At 38.5% G+C, this 17980-nt stretch overlaps 1 protein-coding gene across 1 annotated transcript in view; it reads left to right on the plus strand.

Annotated features, from left to right (window-relative positions):
* Nucleotides 1-8910: 8910 nt before the first annotated feature.
* The window catches only part of LOC150089839 (dihydrolipoyllysine-residue succinyltransferase component of 2-oxoglutarate dehydrogenase complex, mitochondrial), a 286282-nt gene continuing 277212 nt past the window's right edge, over nt 8911-17980 (plus strand). The window contains exon 1 of the mRNA XM_090389672.1: nt 8911-9001. Coding sequence (XP_090245798.1) covers nt 8912-9001 — 90 coding nt within the window. The 5' untranslated portion in view covers nt 8911. The remainder of the gene's footprint in view (nt 9002-17980) is intronic.

The following is a 17980-nucleotide window of genomic DNA, read 5'->3' on the forward strand; positions in this document are numbered from 1 at the left end:
CTTCTGTTCCAGGAAAATTAATGGAGGCACTGGTTAAAGAAGCACTGCAGGATCATTTAGACAAGACTTCAGTTATAGCTCAGACACAGCATGGTTTTGTTAAGGGGAAGTCTTGCCTGACCAACTTGATTGGATACTATGATGCAGTCACAAAAGAACTGGATGCAGGGAATAACTTTGATATTATATACTTGGATCTTAGAAAGGCTTTTGATACTGTTGCACATGGAAGACTGCTACACAAATTGGAGCAGTGTGACATTGGAGGCAAATTGCTGCTATGGATAAAGAGGTGGTTGAGGGGGAGAAGACAGAGAGTGGTAATCAATGGACACTGCTCATTGTGGACTGATGTTATTAGTGGAGTCCCTCAGGGCTCAGTGTTGGGTCCATTATTGTTTTCTGTATTTATAAATGATATTGATGATGGTATATCGGGCTTAATGTCCAAGTTTGCAGACGATACAAAGGTTGGCAGGGTTGTCAAGGACACTACTGACACTATGCTGCTGCAACAGGATCTGGAAAGGTTGAGCAGATGGGCTGAGAGGTGGCAAATGAAGTTTAACATTGACAAATGTAAAGTACTACACATGGGAAACAGCAACCCTAGAGCAACGTATCAACTCTGTGGTACAACACTGACAGTGGTAGAGAATGAAAGGGACTTGGGGGTGGTTGTGCAGGCAGATATGAAGTTCTCTGAGCAGTGCAGACGGGCTGCAATATACAGGAATTTTTCCAGCATGGATAAGGAGGTGATTATTCCATTGTATAAGGCGATGGTCAGGCCACACCTAGAGTACTGTATACAGGTCTGGAGGCCTCATTTCAAGAAGGATGTAGAGCTGCTGGAACGAGTACAGAGAAGGGCAACAAGATTGGTGAATGGAACAAAGGGGTGCTCTTACGAAGAAAGGCTTAAGTTTTGCAAATTCCAGTGTCTGGAGACTAGGCACCAGCGAGGTGATCTGATAGAGGTGTATAAAGCCTTGAATGATTTAAGCATGCTCAATGCTGATGGGATTCTTCCTCTAGCTCAGAAAAATCACCTGAGAGGGCATAAATTCAAATTGAGGAAAGACAGATGTAGGATAGGCGTGCGGAAATTTGCCTTTAGCCAGCGGGTGGTTGGTTGGTGGAACAGACTTCCATCCCTTGTGGTGGAGGTTGATAGCCTAAATAAGTTTAAGGCTCAGCTGGACAGGTATTTTGAACGAACAGGGGGGTGAAGTGGAAGTGGTTTTTTTTTTTTTTTTTTTGGCTGATGCTACATAAGCTTGCTTTCTTGCATCAAATGCCTCTACTAATGCTAATGCTAATGCTAATGCTAACTCTGGCAACTGGTGAACTCCAGGAATAGATATTATCCACAACTACTGGTACAAGAAACTCACTTGCACGCGCAAGCACCTGGCAGAGCAGTTATCCCGAATGATAAGGCACCCAGAGACAAACCCGAAGTTACTCACTCAAGCAATCACATATCTGAAGCCTAAAGACGAAGGTACAAGAAACCCGGTGAAAAAATATAGGCCAATCACCTGCCTCATAACAATGTACAAGATCTTGACCAGCTGCATAACCAGGAAGATATCAGACCACTTGGAGAGCCAGAACATAAAGGCAGAACAGCAGAAAGGATGCAAGCGACTGATCAAAGAGCAATTAGCCATAGAGGCTGCGGTTATGGAGCAAGCTTACAAGAAGCGCCGCAACAGCATACATCGATTACCACAACGCCTTCGACTCCGTGCCTCATAGCTGGCTAATAGAGGTGCTGAAGATCTACAAAGTCAATCCGATAGTGACAAACTTCCTAGGAGAAACGATGGTGAAATAGAGGACCACAATTAAGGACGAAAACATCACAACTATGACAATACACATCAGGAGAGGAATCGTTCAGGGAGATGCTTTGAGCCCATTGTGGTTCTGTCTAGCGCTTAACCCGCTATCCACCATGCTCACCAATAGCAAATACGGATATAACCTAAAACAAGGAAGGAAGCACCTGTACACCCTCACCCACCAGATGTACATGGATGACATCAAGCTCTACGCGGGAACCGAGAAGCACCTCCACCAACTATTCCAGATCACCGAAGAATTCAGAAATAATATTAGGATGGAATTTTTTCTAGACAAATGCAAGACCCACGGATTGCAGCAGGGAAAATTAATCAAGCGAAACTACCAGCTGCCGACTGTAAAGAGATCGAAGCCACTGCAGAGGGAGAGGCCTAGAAATACTTGTGGATGATGCAGGCTCAGCAGTTACAGCACAAGGAAATTAAAGCCTGCCTGAGCAAAAAATACCATCAGAGACTCAGAAACCTTCTGAAAGCAAAGCTGAATGGATGAATGGAGGGAACACAGTTAAAGCCCTAAACAAGTATGCAGTCCCAGTACTAGCAGATCCCTTCTGGGTCATAGATTGGACTAACACCGAGCTGGAAGATATCATGAGAAAGACAAGGACAATGATGACCAAGAGTCGCCAACACCATCCGAAATCTGTCATGGAGAGTCTGAAAATTGCCTGGAAAGGAGGAAGAGGCCTGATAGACCTCATTGAGCTACAGAAGATAGCGGTAGTTAAACTGAAGGATTTCTTCCAGAAACACACAGCAGCATTCCATCAGGCCATAAGGAAGATAGATAAGCGGTATACCCCATTCAACTAAGCGAGGTGTCTCCCCCCCAACCAGGACGTACAAACGAAGCTAGAAAAATGGACAGAGAAGACACGCCATGGGCGACACTACAATAATCTCCATCAAGATCACATAGATAAAACTGCTTCCAATTCATGGCTCAGGAGCTGGACGCTCTTCCCCGACATTCAAGGATTCATGTTCGCCATCCAAGACAAGTAATCAACAACAGAAATTGTAGAAAATTCATCTCCAAAGAGCCCGGAGTGTGTGATGCTACATGTTGACGATGTCACCTGGCCTCAGAAATGATCCAACACATCACCGCGGGCTGCAATATGATCACCCAGACTGAGAACACCTATAGACACGACCAGGTAGCAAGGATAATACCTCAGAAGCTAGCAAGGAAATACCATTTGACCAAAGAAAGTGCACCATAATACAAGTACGAACCACAGGCAGTACTCGAGACCCAGACCTAAAAGCTGTAATGGGACCGCGCCATAATAACGGATAAGACCATCCCGAAGAACAGACCGGACATAACCCTTGTGGACAAGATGGAAAACGCTACCTGCCTGATTGACTTAGCGGTGCCCAACACCAGCAATGTCCAGAAAAGCCATGAGGGAAAAATTAGGAAGTACATGAACCTGAGACATGAAATCAAGGAGATGTGGCATATGGAAGCAGTAACGACGACCTGATTATCGTGAGAACCACCGGTATGGTGCCAAAAACCATACATAACAGCGAGCAGCAATTGATCTCCCAGCGAACACATACAAAGAAGTCCTGAAAGTCGCAATCCTGAACACTTGTAGGATAGTCAGAGATTTCCTCGAGCAACAGTAACACCAGACATTACAACCACCCTCTCTACTTGGGGTGGTTGTGATGGGAGAAATAATAATAATAATAAAACTCTAAAAGGAATGGGATGAATCAGATCGGTCAACGTGATATCTATGGTTCGATTGTTGATGATTCTCCTCAGATAGCAAACAAACTGAATGAGTATTTTGCATCTACATTCACACTGGAGGAGTTATTAAGGAAGGAAAATGAAGAAGGTTATCAAATTGTAGCAGGGTGCTTAATGATTTTGTAATAACTGATGGCAAAGTGGAGGAGAAATTGTTGAAATTAAACATAAAAAATGCACCTGGGGTGAATGGGATCTATCCACTTATATTAAAGGAGGCGGCAAAGGAACTATGCAAATCCTTAGCCATAATTATGAGAGCAGCCTTGGACTCAGGGGTGATCCCCATGGAGTGCAGATGGGTAAATGTATCCCCAGTTCACAATGGGGAATCGAAGGGTGACACGAATAAATACAGACCAGTTAGTCTTTAATTTCTGTTCCGGGTGAAATAATGGAGTAACTAGTTAATGATTTATTGCAGGATTTCTCGACAAGACTGCAGCAATAATTCAGACACAGCATGGATTTGTTAAGTGAAAGTTTTGTCTGACCAATTTGATTGTATACTATGATGTGGTTACAAATGAACTGGAGGAAAAATATAATTTGATGTCATATACTTTTATTTCAGGAAAGCTTTTGACACTGGTAGATGACTTACATCAACCGGTGATATACCAAAACTTTGCTTATTGGAGGCTTGAAGTGGTAAAACCCATGTTTAGTCTCTAGAGCGAAGTTTCCGGCTTCCCCCCCCCCCCATACTTCTCCTTCAACCCATGCACGGTACTAAGTACTATAAGATTTGATACCTTTCGTGTTTGGGGTTTTCATAAAAAAAAAAAAAAAACACTGTTGCGCGTGGAAGACTACTGTATAAATTGGAGCAGAATGGTATTAAGGGTAAGTTGGTACTATGGAATAAAGGGTGTTTGAGTGGAGAAGACAGAGGGCGGTAATGGGCACTGCTCTTCATGGAATAATGTTATTATTGGAGTACCACAGTGTTCTGTGTTGGGCCGACTGTTGTTTTGTATATTTATCAATCTGATTGATGAAGGTATATCATGCTTAGTGTCGAAGTTTGCAGATGGTACAAAGGCTGGCAGGGTTGTTAATGTTAGTAATGGCAGTGTGCTACTGCTAAAGGATCTAGAAAATTTCGGCAGATGGACGGAGAAGTGACAACTGAAGTTTAACATTCACAAATGCAAAGTACTGCATATGTTTAGAAGTAATCCGCAGAGGAACGTACCAACTGTGTGGTAATACATTTAGGGTTGTAGAAAACGAGAAAACCTTGGAGCAATTGTGAAATCACATATGAAGTTTACTGAGTAATGCAGACAAACTGCATGAGCAGGTCATGGGGCTTTTGTCAATTTATATGCAGGAATTTTGCTAGTAGGGAAAACGAGGTGATTGTCCCTTTGTATAAGGCAATGGTTAGGCCACGCCTTGAATGCTTCGTATAGGTTTGGAGCTCTCGTTTCAGGAAGGATGTAGAGTTGCTTGAGCGTGTGCAGGGAAAGGTAACTAGACTGTTGAGGGAAATTAAAGGATTGTCTTACGAAGAGAGGCCTAAATGCTGCAAATTGCCGCGTATGGAGACTAGGCAGATCTGATTGAGGTGTATAAGGTTTTGAATGGGTTGAGCTTCCTGAATCCTGATGGGATTCTTCCACTTGCTGAGATTACGAACCTAAGGGGGCATAAATTCAAATTGAGGAAAGAATTTGTAGAATAGATGTGCCGAAATTTACCTTTAGTCAGTGGGTGGTTAACTGCTGGGACAAATTTCCACCTGTGGTTGTGGAAGTAGATTGGTTAAATGAATTCAAAAAGGAACTGAACAAGCATTTAGAGGGAATTGTGTAATTTTTTTTTTTTTTGTCTGATTCTACATAAGCAATCATACGATTGCTTTCTTGTATCACATGCCACGATTACTATTAGTTTACTTATAGTAGAAGAAGGAAGGTTGAAACTCTTTACAGACTACTGGCTCTACTGATTGTCAGTGTTTCGCATTCTAATCTTGCAACCGCCAGTTCATCCACTACCTCCGTTCGGATATGTCGTCGTCCCTTGACTGAAATTACTCCTAAGTATCCGGCCGGTCGCTTGAAATTTCTGTATTAGTTTTCGAAACCCCACCGACGCCAAAGGTCATTTACGTAAACATTTAAGTTTCCGATACGTGTGGCTTTAGATTTACTGTTATTACACTAGAACAGTTTTACTAAAAGAACACATTCCTTTTTTGTAAGACCTAAAATGGTTATTGACGGTGACGTTGGCCTTTCTGCCTTTATCTAATAGGATGTCATTTGTGTAAGTAGCGTGTCTTGAATATGTAACAACTTTTACGTATGTTCATCGCCGTATTTCCCATGGTGGCGGAAATTTGAAGTAATTTTTTCTTCTTCTACAAATCGCTTCCCCATACCCAAAATTACACACCCACTGATTTGCAGATCGCTAATTCTAACCGTTTTGACACTAGGATCTTCTGCATAGGGAAATTTATTTTATAACCACCCTGTATAAATCTTTAGGCTCTCTAATGTTTGGCTTGTCACATTAGCCTTCATTTGATCAGGGTTATCGCAGTAAATCACTGTAAATACTTGAATAGTGTCTTTAGAGGCAATTTCTGAAGTGGTTGGGGTTGAAGTTGCAGGATGAGTAATGTCCTGATGATCAAGTAGACATTGCAGGAAAACATGAGATGAAATCAATCAGTACCTTAGTTTCTTTTAGATAATTAATTCTATATTGAGTATTATTCTCCATATATTTTACAGGTCCAAAATTAAGTTAGCGGGCGACCCTAGACTAATAGTAATAGCGGCATGTGATGCAAAAAAGTAGGCGTATGAGCTTATGTAACATCAGCCAAAAAAAAAATAAAAAATTTCTCACAATCATTCCCTTTAAATGTTTGTCCAGTTCCTTATTGAATTGATTTAAGCTAATCACTTCCACAACGACAGATGGAAGTTTGTTCCAACAATTAAACACCTGCTGGCTAAAGGCAAAAGGACCCTCACCAATCTTGTTGCCCTTCTCAAGAAAATCTACACCCTTCCTAAAATGAGTTCTCCTGACCTGTACGCAGTACTCAAGGCGTAGCCTGACCATTGCCTTATACAAAGGGATAATCACCTCCTTTTCCCTGCTAGCAAAATTCCTGTATATCATTTACAAAGCCCCATGACCTGCTATTGCGGTCTGTTTTCATTGCTCAGAAAACTTCATATCTTACTGCACAATTACTCCCAGGTCTTTTTCTTTTCACCACCCTAAGTGTGTTAACACACAGATGGTGCATTAATCTGGGTTACTTTTACCCATATGCAATACTTTGCATTTGTCAATGTTAAACTTCAGTTGCCTCTGCTCAGCTCATCTGCTAAAATTTTCTTTACCTTGTTGTAATAGCACACTGCCATTAACGACCCTGCCAACCTTTGTATCATCTGGAAACTTCGACACTAAGCCTGATATACCTTCATCAATATTATTGATAGATATACAAAACAACAGTGGGCCCAATAACAAACCATGTAGAACTCCCATAATAACATTAGTCCACAAAGAGCAGTGCCCATTGATTGTCACCTCTCTTCTCAACTCAACCACGCTTTTATCTATTGTAGGAACTTCCCCTTAATACCATTCTGCTCCAATTTGTACAGTAGTTTTCCATGCGCAACAGTGTCGAAAGCTTTCTGGAATCCATGTATATGATATTAAAATTATTTTTTGCATCCGGTTCCTTTTTTAGCGCATCATAATATCCAATATAATTTGTCAGACAAGACTTTCCCTTAACAAACCAATGCTGTGGTCTTGTCTGGATGATCCGGATCGAATCTTTAACCAGTGACTTCATTATTTTACCTGGAACAGAAGTTAAACTAACTGGTCTGTAATTACTCGTGTCACCCTTAGATCCGCTTTGTGAATTGGGGATACATTAGCACATCTCCAGTCCGTGGGGATCTTCCCTGAGTCCAATGCTGCTCTCATAATTATGGATAAGGGTTTGCTTAGTTTCTTTGCCGCCTCCTTTAATATAACTGGATAGATCCCATCTACTCCAGGTGCCTTTCTTATGTTTAATTTCAAAAATTTGTCTTCCTTTAAAAAGTAATTCCTTTTTAACAATTCCCACTTTATGTTTTAATGTGTTGCTCTAAATTTGGCACGTAATGATAGATTTTTACTCTGAGAAAGTAACCCGCAACGTTCCTCTTTGATTCTTGAATCTATAGCTTATACTTAATCTCGTACTGTTTTCATGTCACAGTTGTTCGCTGTGTCTTAAGAGCAGCAATTATCCACTAATGATATCCGAACTAGTGTCCTATTTGACAATATAGTGGGTTTTTCACTTTTCACGTTTGTGAAATCCAGATTCGATTCTCGCCTATAACCAAGAATCGGCTAACTCCATTATTTGGGTACCACTTGTCTTTGCGCAGTGGGCGTTTTTCTAAAGCGAAATGATTGGATTGTACCGTCGATTTCTGTTATTGGGTGATTATTGTGAAGGCGTTTTCTTTTTGATTGTTTGTTTCGTCGAGGAGGGTGGTTGCTTCATTTAAGCAGGGTGTTTATCCCCCCACATCCCGCTGTTTTAAATTCGGAAAATGAGTTCCTGATTTAAAAACAGCGGCCATTGGAGGGAAAACTCCCTAGGTATATCGACCTAGGAGCACAGTGTGCGGAAAAGCAGTGAGTGGCACCTGCCTATCACTGTTTTTTCCTTGTCGGTTTGTCGAAATATGGACTAGTAACCAAGATCTGGAGTTTTGCCCAAAAATCTTCTAAGCTCCTCTTGATTCGAGGTTTTAATTAGTCAATTTCAGGCGGCGACAGTTGAACTTCTGTGAGTTGTTGAGAGTTTTTCAGCCCGCACAACATGTAAAATCGCCCATGGATGGACAGACTTATTCAAACTTATATAAAATGTTCCAATGTGGTCTAAGTCACTGATTTAGCTAAAGCCTTACAACTTTATGGCAACAATTATATAATATCTTCAGTGTGACCTCTGGAATATTTGACCTTCGTGTTGAATGTTATTATATCCTTTTCCGAATTTCCAATGTAATGAAAAAGAGAAAGGGATCTGTTTTCGAATAAAATGATTCAGCGTAATTAGCTTTAGAATCAGTATAAATTTAACATTGGTTTCATAAGTAGGACAAAATTCATAGAGAAATCAGAATACTTTTCTTTTTGCAAGATTAATCTCGTTTTATGTTGCTGAAAATCACTAATAACCCTTCCCTTATTTTTATATACGGTCAAGATGGCCGCTATCGTAGCAAGTAGTACTCGTAACCTACCTAGGAGCATTTCGAGATTTGCTTCTGTAAAGAAAAATCAAGTCATTTTGAGGGTAACTTTTTACAGTTTTTATAACTCCTCCCCCCCTCAACATTATCACAGGCTAACACATCTTCATGGAACTATCAGCAGAAGTAGCGAAATTATAGCACATTGTAAAAAATGTGGCATAGTATCCCCAAATGCAAGCTTAAATTTAATTCTCCTATTAGAGCTAATTTTCAGTGAATGAAGACGAATGAAATAATACGGGTTTATGTTGCTTTACCAGATCATAGCTTTGGACCTGTGAAAATGAATTGTTCACCTTTGGAATTTTCCTGAAAATTTCAGGCAAGCTTGCAATGTTTATATGACTCAGAATTAAACATTCTTATAAGAAATAAGCCGTTCTGGATAATTGTAACTGTTCGCAATTTTCGGCAGTGTGCATTTTAATTTGAGATGTTGCCCTCCCCCCCTCCTCTTACCTCAATGTAATAATAATAATAATGACGTTTTATATTTTTTATGAAATATCTGATTTCCGGAACTGGGGAGAGGCTTGTGGTTAAAGAATTTCACATGGCACATTTTAGCTTAGTTGAAGACTTTATATATAAAGGGTGGAGAAATTAATGGAAACACATGATGAAATTAGTAGTTTCTGTAATGGCTGTGAGATATTTATGAATATGCACAATGATGATTTTTTTTATTATTTTTTGTTTCTTGCTTTGTTTCTTAAAAAAATAATGAAAAACAATGATTTTTTTTTATTATTTTTTGTTTCTTGCTTTGTTTCTTAAAAAAATAATGAAAAACAATGATTTTTTTATTATTATTTTTTTGTTACTTTAAAATCTGATGCTTATTTAGAAATGATATAAAAAAGGTACATGAAAAAAATGACCAAATCATCTGAATTCCAAAAGAGTTAAAATTGCTGGCACATGTTTATCAGGGGTATGATTTTGCATCCAGAGCAACTGTATTGAAATTGATACCTGCATTCACCAATTATGGAAAAACAGAATTCGAGAATTGTGACAGAAAATCAAATTTGACTGAAAAAGAAGACTGCTGGGCACTGAAAAGGGTTATAGCCGAAAAACATAAAACTGCTGCCTCAAAAATAACTGTAGAACTTAATGTGAGCTGAGCAGTCCAGTTTCTAGCAAAACAGTATGGCAAAGAAACTTCTATAAATCTGAAATTTATGGTAGAGCTGCTATTGCCATGCTGCTCGATGGTAATCTAGAAAGAGGATGTAATAGTGCAAGGGGCACAAAAAGTGGACACTTGATTATTCAAAATGCCATATTTTCAGACAAATCATCATTCACACTTTTTCCAACATCATAGAGAGTTTGTTTGGCAAATGCCAAAGGAAGTGCATCATGATAACTGTCTTGTGCCAGCACCAAGCTTGTGAGGAAGAACAATGTTTTGGGCAACAGTGCCTTGGTATTCTTTAGGTACTGTCATCACCCTGAATGGTTGAATTACTGTTACTGATTACCTTGATATTCTGAGTGACCACATTCATCCTGTGGTGCAAACATTTCTCACAAATGATGCTGTGGTATTTCAAGATGATAATACTCCAATATACATAGCTAGATGTGTCCAATTTTTGTTTGAGGAGCATGAAACTGAGGCTAACCATCTCCCATGTCTTGCATGATCACCAGACTTGAACGTTATTGAGCCACTGTGGACATATTTGGAACTCTTAACAGAGTTCAAGATTTGTTTGAATCTCTTTCACATAGAATACAAGCTGCTTTAAAAGCAAAGGGTGGCCTGACACCATATTAGTGCATACCTGTTCAACTTATCGCTGGTGTTTCCATTATTTTGTCCACTTCCTGTATATGTACACAATGGAACCTTAAAAGTTGTAACTTTTTCAGTATTTTCATGAGGGTAGTCAATTGTATAAGAGCAGAGGGGAAAGAGGTTAGCCAGACTTAATATACCAATTGCTGTTTTACATATTACCTAGACTGTATGCCACTGTTACTATATGAGGGGTGATCAAAAAGTTCTGAGAATGGAGTTGAACCTTCTGCTGCTAGTATGGTGTCTAACAGATGCTACTCATTTAAATGTTTTTGTTATATTTTAAAATTTTTAAATGAAGTGAAATCCTGCCATGTAGAAATTGCATAAGACATTGAGACACAGTTTTTTCATGTTATTTTATAAAACATTAAACTATATAACAGGCCATTAAACAGAAAACTATATAGTCAAAATAACCTATTCTGTAATTTATTAATGGTTTTAAATACCATGTTGTCAGAATTTTTTGAGCACATCTATATATTTGTAGTGTATAATATCATTAATTTTGCAAGACATTCAATACTACTTCACAGTATAGTAGTATGAATTTATGAAATTTAGTTTTTGCATAATGCCCATTTTTATACCACTTGAATATTAAGATAGTTTATTTAGTTACTAACTAAATCCCTATGCATTAAGGTGATGTTTCAGGAACCTTGCCGGAACTCATCCTCAGACCATACATAGGCTGTTGCCAGCCTCCTACATACTGATTCTCAATTCTGACTGAGGGATTTTAACTTTCCAGCTATTGACTAGAATTTTGGGGTTGGTCACTTGTACACTAGTAAGACGTCTGTGGATTTATTGGATGACTTTTCCACAGCAGCATGCTTGAGAGGCAGCCAGAGGAAGTAATACTCTTGATCTTATTATCAGCAATGATTATTCATACATTAAGAATCTGCAGATAAAGGAACCACTAGAGGTGGCAGTGGATGTACTGATATGGGATTTACTCAAAGATGTAACTACCATCAGGGGTAAAGGGAAGGGTTTTTGCTTTTATAAAGGTGATTATGGTGGGCTCAGATAGTTTTTAAATTGTATACAGTGGGACCAACTGACTTTTTTTGTCATAGTCTGGGCTGAATTTTTTGAATTTGATATTAAAAGTATACTAAATATTGCTGTTTGGATTTTTTGATTTCTAAATTTAAATTTTGCCAGCTTTTTTTTCCTCACTGGGAAAGTTGTTCTTTATCCTTGGTTTAGTCTGAAAGCATTATTGGTGCACATCTGAAATGAATATAAACCAGTTTCATTTGAAGGGAATCAAAGAACAAACACAATGGTTATAAACACAATTAGCTGCAAACTGCCCCTGTACAGTTAAATTACAGTGCAACCATATACAACAGTGTAGTTTTATTTCAAATAAGATCAGTTCCCTTTGTTTCAGAAGTACATCGATAATATTTTTAGATTAAACGAAGGATGGGGAACAACTTTGCCATTAAGAAGAGAGCAGTTCATTAGGCAAAATTTAGATGTAGAAATCATGAAATTCAGTAATAGTCCAATTAGTCCAATTTCAACATCAAATTCAATAATTTCAACCCAGATATGATGAAAAAGGTAGTGATGATATAGTCCATACCTAAAAATAAGTGAGATAGACCCTTGTGCCTTTTAACTGAAACACCTTGTATAATTGATCTGCAGTAAAGCATTTAGAGGTAGAGTTGCCACTTTTTCAAAATTTTTATAAGGTTTGGGAAAAGAGGTGTTGCAAACAATCCTGAAACTTTTTCTCACAGTAGTCTCATATCTATTTTTTTAGCGATAATTATGAAAGCTTCCTTGGACTCAAGGGAGGTCCCCATGGACTGGAGATGTACAAATGTGTCCCCAGTTCACAAAGAGGATCAAAGGGTGACACGAGTAATTACAGGCCTGTTAGTTTAACCTCTGTTCCAGGGAAAATAATGGTCACTGGTTAAAGAAGCACTGCAGGATCATCTAGGCAAGACTTCAGTTATAGTTCAGACACAGCATGGGTTTGTCAAGAGGAACCTTATCTGAAAAATTTGATTGAATACTATGATGTGGTTGCAAAGGAACTGTAGGCAAAAAATAATTTTGATATCGCATACTTGGATTGTAGGAAAGCTTTTGATACTGTTGCACCTGGAAGACTACTGTACAAATTGCAGCAGTGTGGCATTAAGGGGACAATGATGCAATGGATAAAGGGATGGTTGAGTGGGAGAAGACAGTGCTAATCAGTGGACACTGCTCTTCTTTATTAGTGGAGTCTCCCAGGGTTTGGTGTTGGGCCCCTTTGTTGTTTTCTGTATTTATCAATGACATTGATGAAGGTATACCAGGGTTAATGTCCAAATTTGCAGATGATACGAAGGTGGCAGGGCTGTTAATGGCAATAATGACAGTACTACTTCAACAGGATCTAGAAAAGTTGCGCAGATGGGCTAAGAGGTGGCAATTGAAGTTTAACGTTGACAAATGTAAAGTACTGCATATGGGCAGCATTAACCCCAGGAGTAACTTACCAACTCTGTGGTACTACACTCATGTAGTGGAGAATGAAAAGGACCTGGGGTTAATTGTGCTGGCAGATATGAAGTTCTCTGAGCAGTGCAGACGGTCTGCAAGTGTAGCTCATGGTGTCTTGTCAATGATATTCAGAAACTTTACAGGGATAAGGAGGTGATTATCCCTTTGTACAAGGCTATGGTGGTCCACATCTTGAGTACTGTATATAGGTCTGAAGGCCTCATTTTGGAAAGATGTAGATGTCCCAGAATGGGTGCAGAGAAGGGCAATGAGATTGGTGTATGGAACAAAGGGTTGCTGTTATACCAAGAAAGGCTTAAGTTCTGCACATTGCCTCATCTTGAGACTAGGCATCTGCGAGGTGATCTAATTGAGGTGTATAAGGCCTTGAATGGTTTGAGCAAGCTCAATGCTGATGGGATTCTTCCTTTTGCTCAGATTACTCACCTGAGGGGACATAATTCAAATTGAAGAATGGATGTGCAGAAATTTGCCTTTAGCCAGTAGGTGGTTGATGAGTCTAGGAAAGTTTATCGCCAGCAATTAATCGCTAGCAGTTTACCGCCACGTCAGTTTATCGCATAAACAATTTATAGCCTACAAATGATCGCTAGCATATTTTATTGCCAGGCAATACATATAATTTATATAAATTTATTGGTAATTTTAAATTTAAAATAAGGTTTTTCTATAGGTGTTATTTAAGAATTAAGTGCAGCTAAAAATGGAAGTTATATGCTAGATATACATTTCCTAGAAATACATACCATTGAAGGTGCTTTAATTTAATTGCCTGTTATTTTCCAAAATTGGAATTAGGTGGGTACTTACTTAATCCCTTTAACTTAAGTAGCATGTTTTAGGGGGAGTGTGGGTAGGGCATGCCAATTAGGGAGGTACTTATATGTTTATAATCTCTTACAATCACAACATTTTCTTATTTTGAGTTTATTTTTCATCCTTTTGAGTTTGTGAACGCATCATGTCGGTGTAATTTTTGAAATCAGAAAAAGGAAAACCGAAATTGTGCTTTAGTGGACATTTGTTTTATTAAGACAGCAAAATGAAACAAAAATTCATTGGAAGTGTCAAAATTACCGAAAAACCAAATGTGCCGCTTGAGTTACTACGGTAGATAACACCATCGTTAAAACATGGAAGGAGCACAATCATTGTGGAGACGCAGCAGGAGTTGAAGCAGCACAGCTTGTTGATACCATTCGAACTTATGCGGAAACAACAAATAATACACCTAATAGTATTATTTAAAATGTTTCGAGAACCTGTAGCCAAGCAGCAGCCCCGAAGCTTCCAAGCGTAGATACAATGAAACGAACGATCCAAAATATCGAAATTTTGATGGCCCAGTTCTTCCAACACATCGTAGAGATAGTTTTTACAGAAGAATATAAAACATCATGCAATGGAGAATTGTTTCTACAATTTGATTCTGGACCCGAGGACAATTGTATGTTAATTTTCAGTATGAAAAGAAATTTACAGTTGTTAGCGCGAAGTGAAAACTATTATGCCGATGGGACTTTCAAAACTGTTCCCTTACTTTTTTATCAGCTGTATACGATACATGGATTCGAGGACAAAATATCGCTTCCATTAGTTTATGCATTATTGCCTAACAAGTCTGAGGAAACGTATCTCTACTACAGCAGCTGAAAGTATTGGAACCGGCTATGTCTCCGCAATCAATAACTATAGATTTTGAGACGGCGATGATGAATGCTTGCAGAAGAGTTTTTCCTGACGCTTCACAACGGGGTTGTTTTTTCCACTTTTCGCAATGTATTTTTCGTTCCATTCAGAATAATGGATTGATACAACGTTATGAAACTGATGCGAATTTTGGCAGCAATTGCATTTTTTTTTTTTTTTTTTTTTTATGAGAACCCCAAACACGAAAGGTATCAAAACCTATAGTACTTAGTACCGTGCATGGGTTGAAGGAGAAGTATTGGGGGGGAGGGGGATGCCGGAAACTTTGCTCTAGAGACTAAACATGGGTTTCACCACTTCAAGCCTCCAATAAGCAAAGGGGTGGTATTTCACCGGTTGATGAAAGTCATGCCCACTCCTATTGTAACGGTCATTTTTGAACATTTGTGTGAAAATGGTGTTTTTCCTCCAGAATTGCAAGAAGTTGTTGATTATTTTGAGGATACATGGATTGGATGCCCAACCAGACGACATCTTTGTCGACCATCAAAGTATTTCCATGAAATGTGGAACATACACCAGCTTGTTCTTGAAGGATTACCAAGAATGAATAATTCTGTTGAAGGGTGGCATAGGAGATTTGAGGAACAAGTCGCCGCTTATCATCCCAACATTTGGAAATTTATTGATTGCATTAAAAAAGAACAAAGTATTAACGAAATGCACATTGAACAATATTTAAGTGGAAGTGATCTGGGCAACAAAAAAAAAGAAGTATTGCGATTGTGATGAATGAATTAAAAGGCTTGTTAGTGCATACGATGAACAGGGTGATATTGTTGATTATCTAAGAGGTATAGCGCATATTTCTTATTAATAATGTACATACTGTGTTGTAAATATTAGTTTCTTAGTAATTAATTATCCCAACGTGATTGATTCTGAAGATTGCATAAACATTCATTTTGAATTTTTGCAGTGTACTATGACATACCTAATGTTATAATTAGTTTAGTTTAAAATTAACCAATTGTTATATTGTTTAAATAATGGATTTTTTACTATTTTTGTGATACACGTAACTATTAAAATACATAATCTACCTATTAAATTACATATTTCCATACATGTGTTTTTTTATTTCCGTACTGTTCCCTCATACCAAACACATCTCATTGCTTCTAGACAGTAAAATATGCTAGTGATCATTGGTAGGCTATAAATTGTTTATGCCATAAACTGACGCGGCGGTAAACTGCTAGCGATTAATTGCTGGCGGTGAATTGCAGGCGGTATATTTTCCGGACCCCAGTGGTTGATAGTTGGAACAAACTTTCATTTGTCGTAGTTGAGGTTGACAACTTAAATAAGTTGATGGCAGAACTTGACAAGCATTTGGAGTGAATGGATGGGTGAAATGGGAAGGTTTTTTTTTGCTAATGCTATTATATGGCTGGGTAGGTATTGTGTGAACTATGTTACTCATGGCAAAATGATGCAAGAAAGCAACCTTATAGAGCATCAACCAAAAACCAAAAAAAAAACACTTTCAACATTAAATTTTCATTAAATTTATAAGTTTTTTTTCCCCGACTATGTTCTACATATCCCTGGAGGCTGAGATTTTGAACATATATTACTCTTTTGTGTAGTCACCACCTAAAGCAACACATTTCTCCCATCATTTTACAAAAATGGCACTTCCTTATGCCATTTTTTTTTTGTAAATGTCTCACTTTACACTTGAAACTATGCTTCTGGCACAAATTACAAAAAAAAAAAAAGCTTTCCACGTAAAAATTATTTTAGCTGCAGAAAGAAGTCAGAAGGTGTGAAGTAAGTCAAATAAGGCGAGTGTGGCACGATATGAAGGCATAATTTCCAGGCAAGATCAGTGGTTGCAACAGTAGTATGGGCTGGTGCATTGTTGTGAAGCAACAGCTTGCCTTTGCTGTGCATTCTGCATCAGTTTATCTTAATTGTCACACGTTGCTGCAGTAAGTTTCTGTAGTCATGTGTATTAATGATGGTACCCTTCTCTAGGTAATCCGTGAGAATAATGCCCATCTCAGTAAAATGACAGCAATACCTACAGATGGTTGCACTCTGGCATTTTTGGTAGTTGTTGATGATGGATGTGTCCATGTTTTGTTTCTGGGTCAAAGTGATGTATCCATGATTCATCTATAGTCACAAATCGGGGAAAAACACGGGGTTAGGACTGCCATGACACGTGGTGATCAATTCAGCAGAGCAGGCCTGCCTTTTTTTTTTTTTTTTTTTCTGAAGACAGTGAGCAAGCAAGAAATCCGTCATGCTGAGACCTTATTCGTATGCAATAAGCATAATTTCATTGTGAAATTATGCTCTCCATTAATCCATTGCCTATCTGAGTCTCAGCAATTATCTGTTTTATTGTTATTCGGTGGTCATTGAGGATCAGCTGTTTAATTTTCTCCACAAATTCAGCAGTGTGAAATGTGGATGGCTGCCCACTTTTCTCATATGGCATGCTCTCCCAGCTGCACTCGGACTTGTCTCACTGATGTTTTACATCACGCGATGGACAGATATCCCCATACACATCTCTTCGTGGATAGTTCTTGGCTGTACGCCATCCAAAAATATATATTACTAGATAAACAAGCAATGCAGCCATTAAAGCATAAAGAATTTACCACCCATTTCTACATTACAGAATATAGGTGTGCCATTGGATATTTAGGAGACCAAACCCTCCCCTCAAGAACATTTTGTTTTATAGTATATAATTGTATTAATTTAAGTTATATGATGTCAAAGTTATTTTTTGCATCTAGTTCCTTTGTGGTACTGGATGCAAATAATAACAAATTACCCCTTAACAAATCCATGGTGCCCTATAACTGCATTCCTGTCAAGGTGATTCTGTATTACTTATTTAACCACTGACTCCATTATTTTCCCTGGTGTCTTATATTAAGCCAGGGTTACAGCTCTGTAATTATCCACTTTGCTCCTCCTTTGTGAA

This window comes from Mastigoproctus giganteus, chromosome 2 (genome assembly GCF_048544385.1).
Source record: "Mastigoproctus giganteus isolate SK-2022 chromosome 2, ASM4854438v1, whole genome shotgun sequence".
Classification (NCBI taxonomy): Eukaryota; Metazoa; Arthropoda; class Arachnida; order Uropygi; family Thelyphonidae; genus Mastigoproctus; species Mastigoproctus giganteus.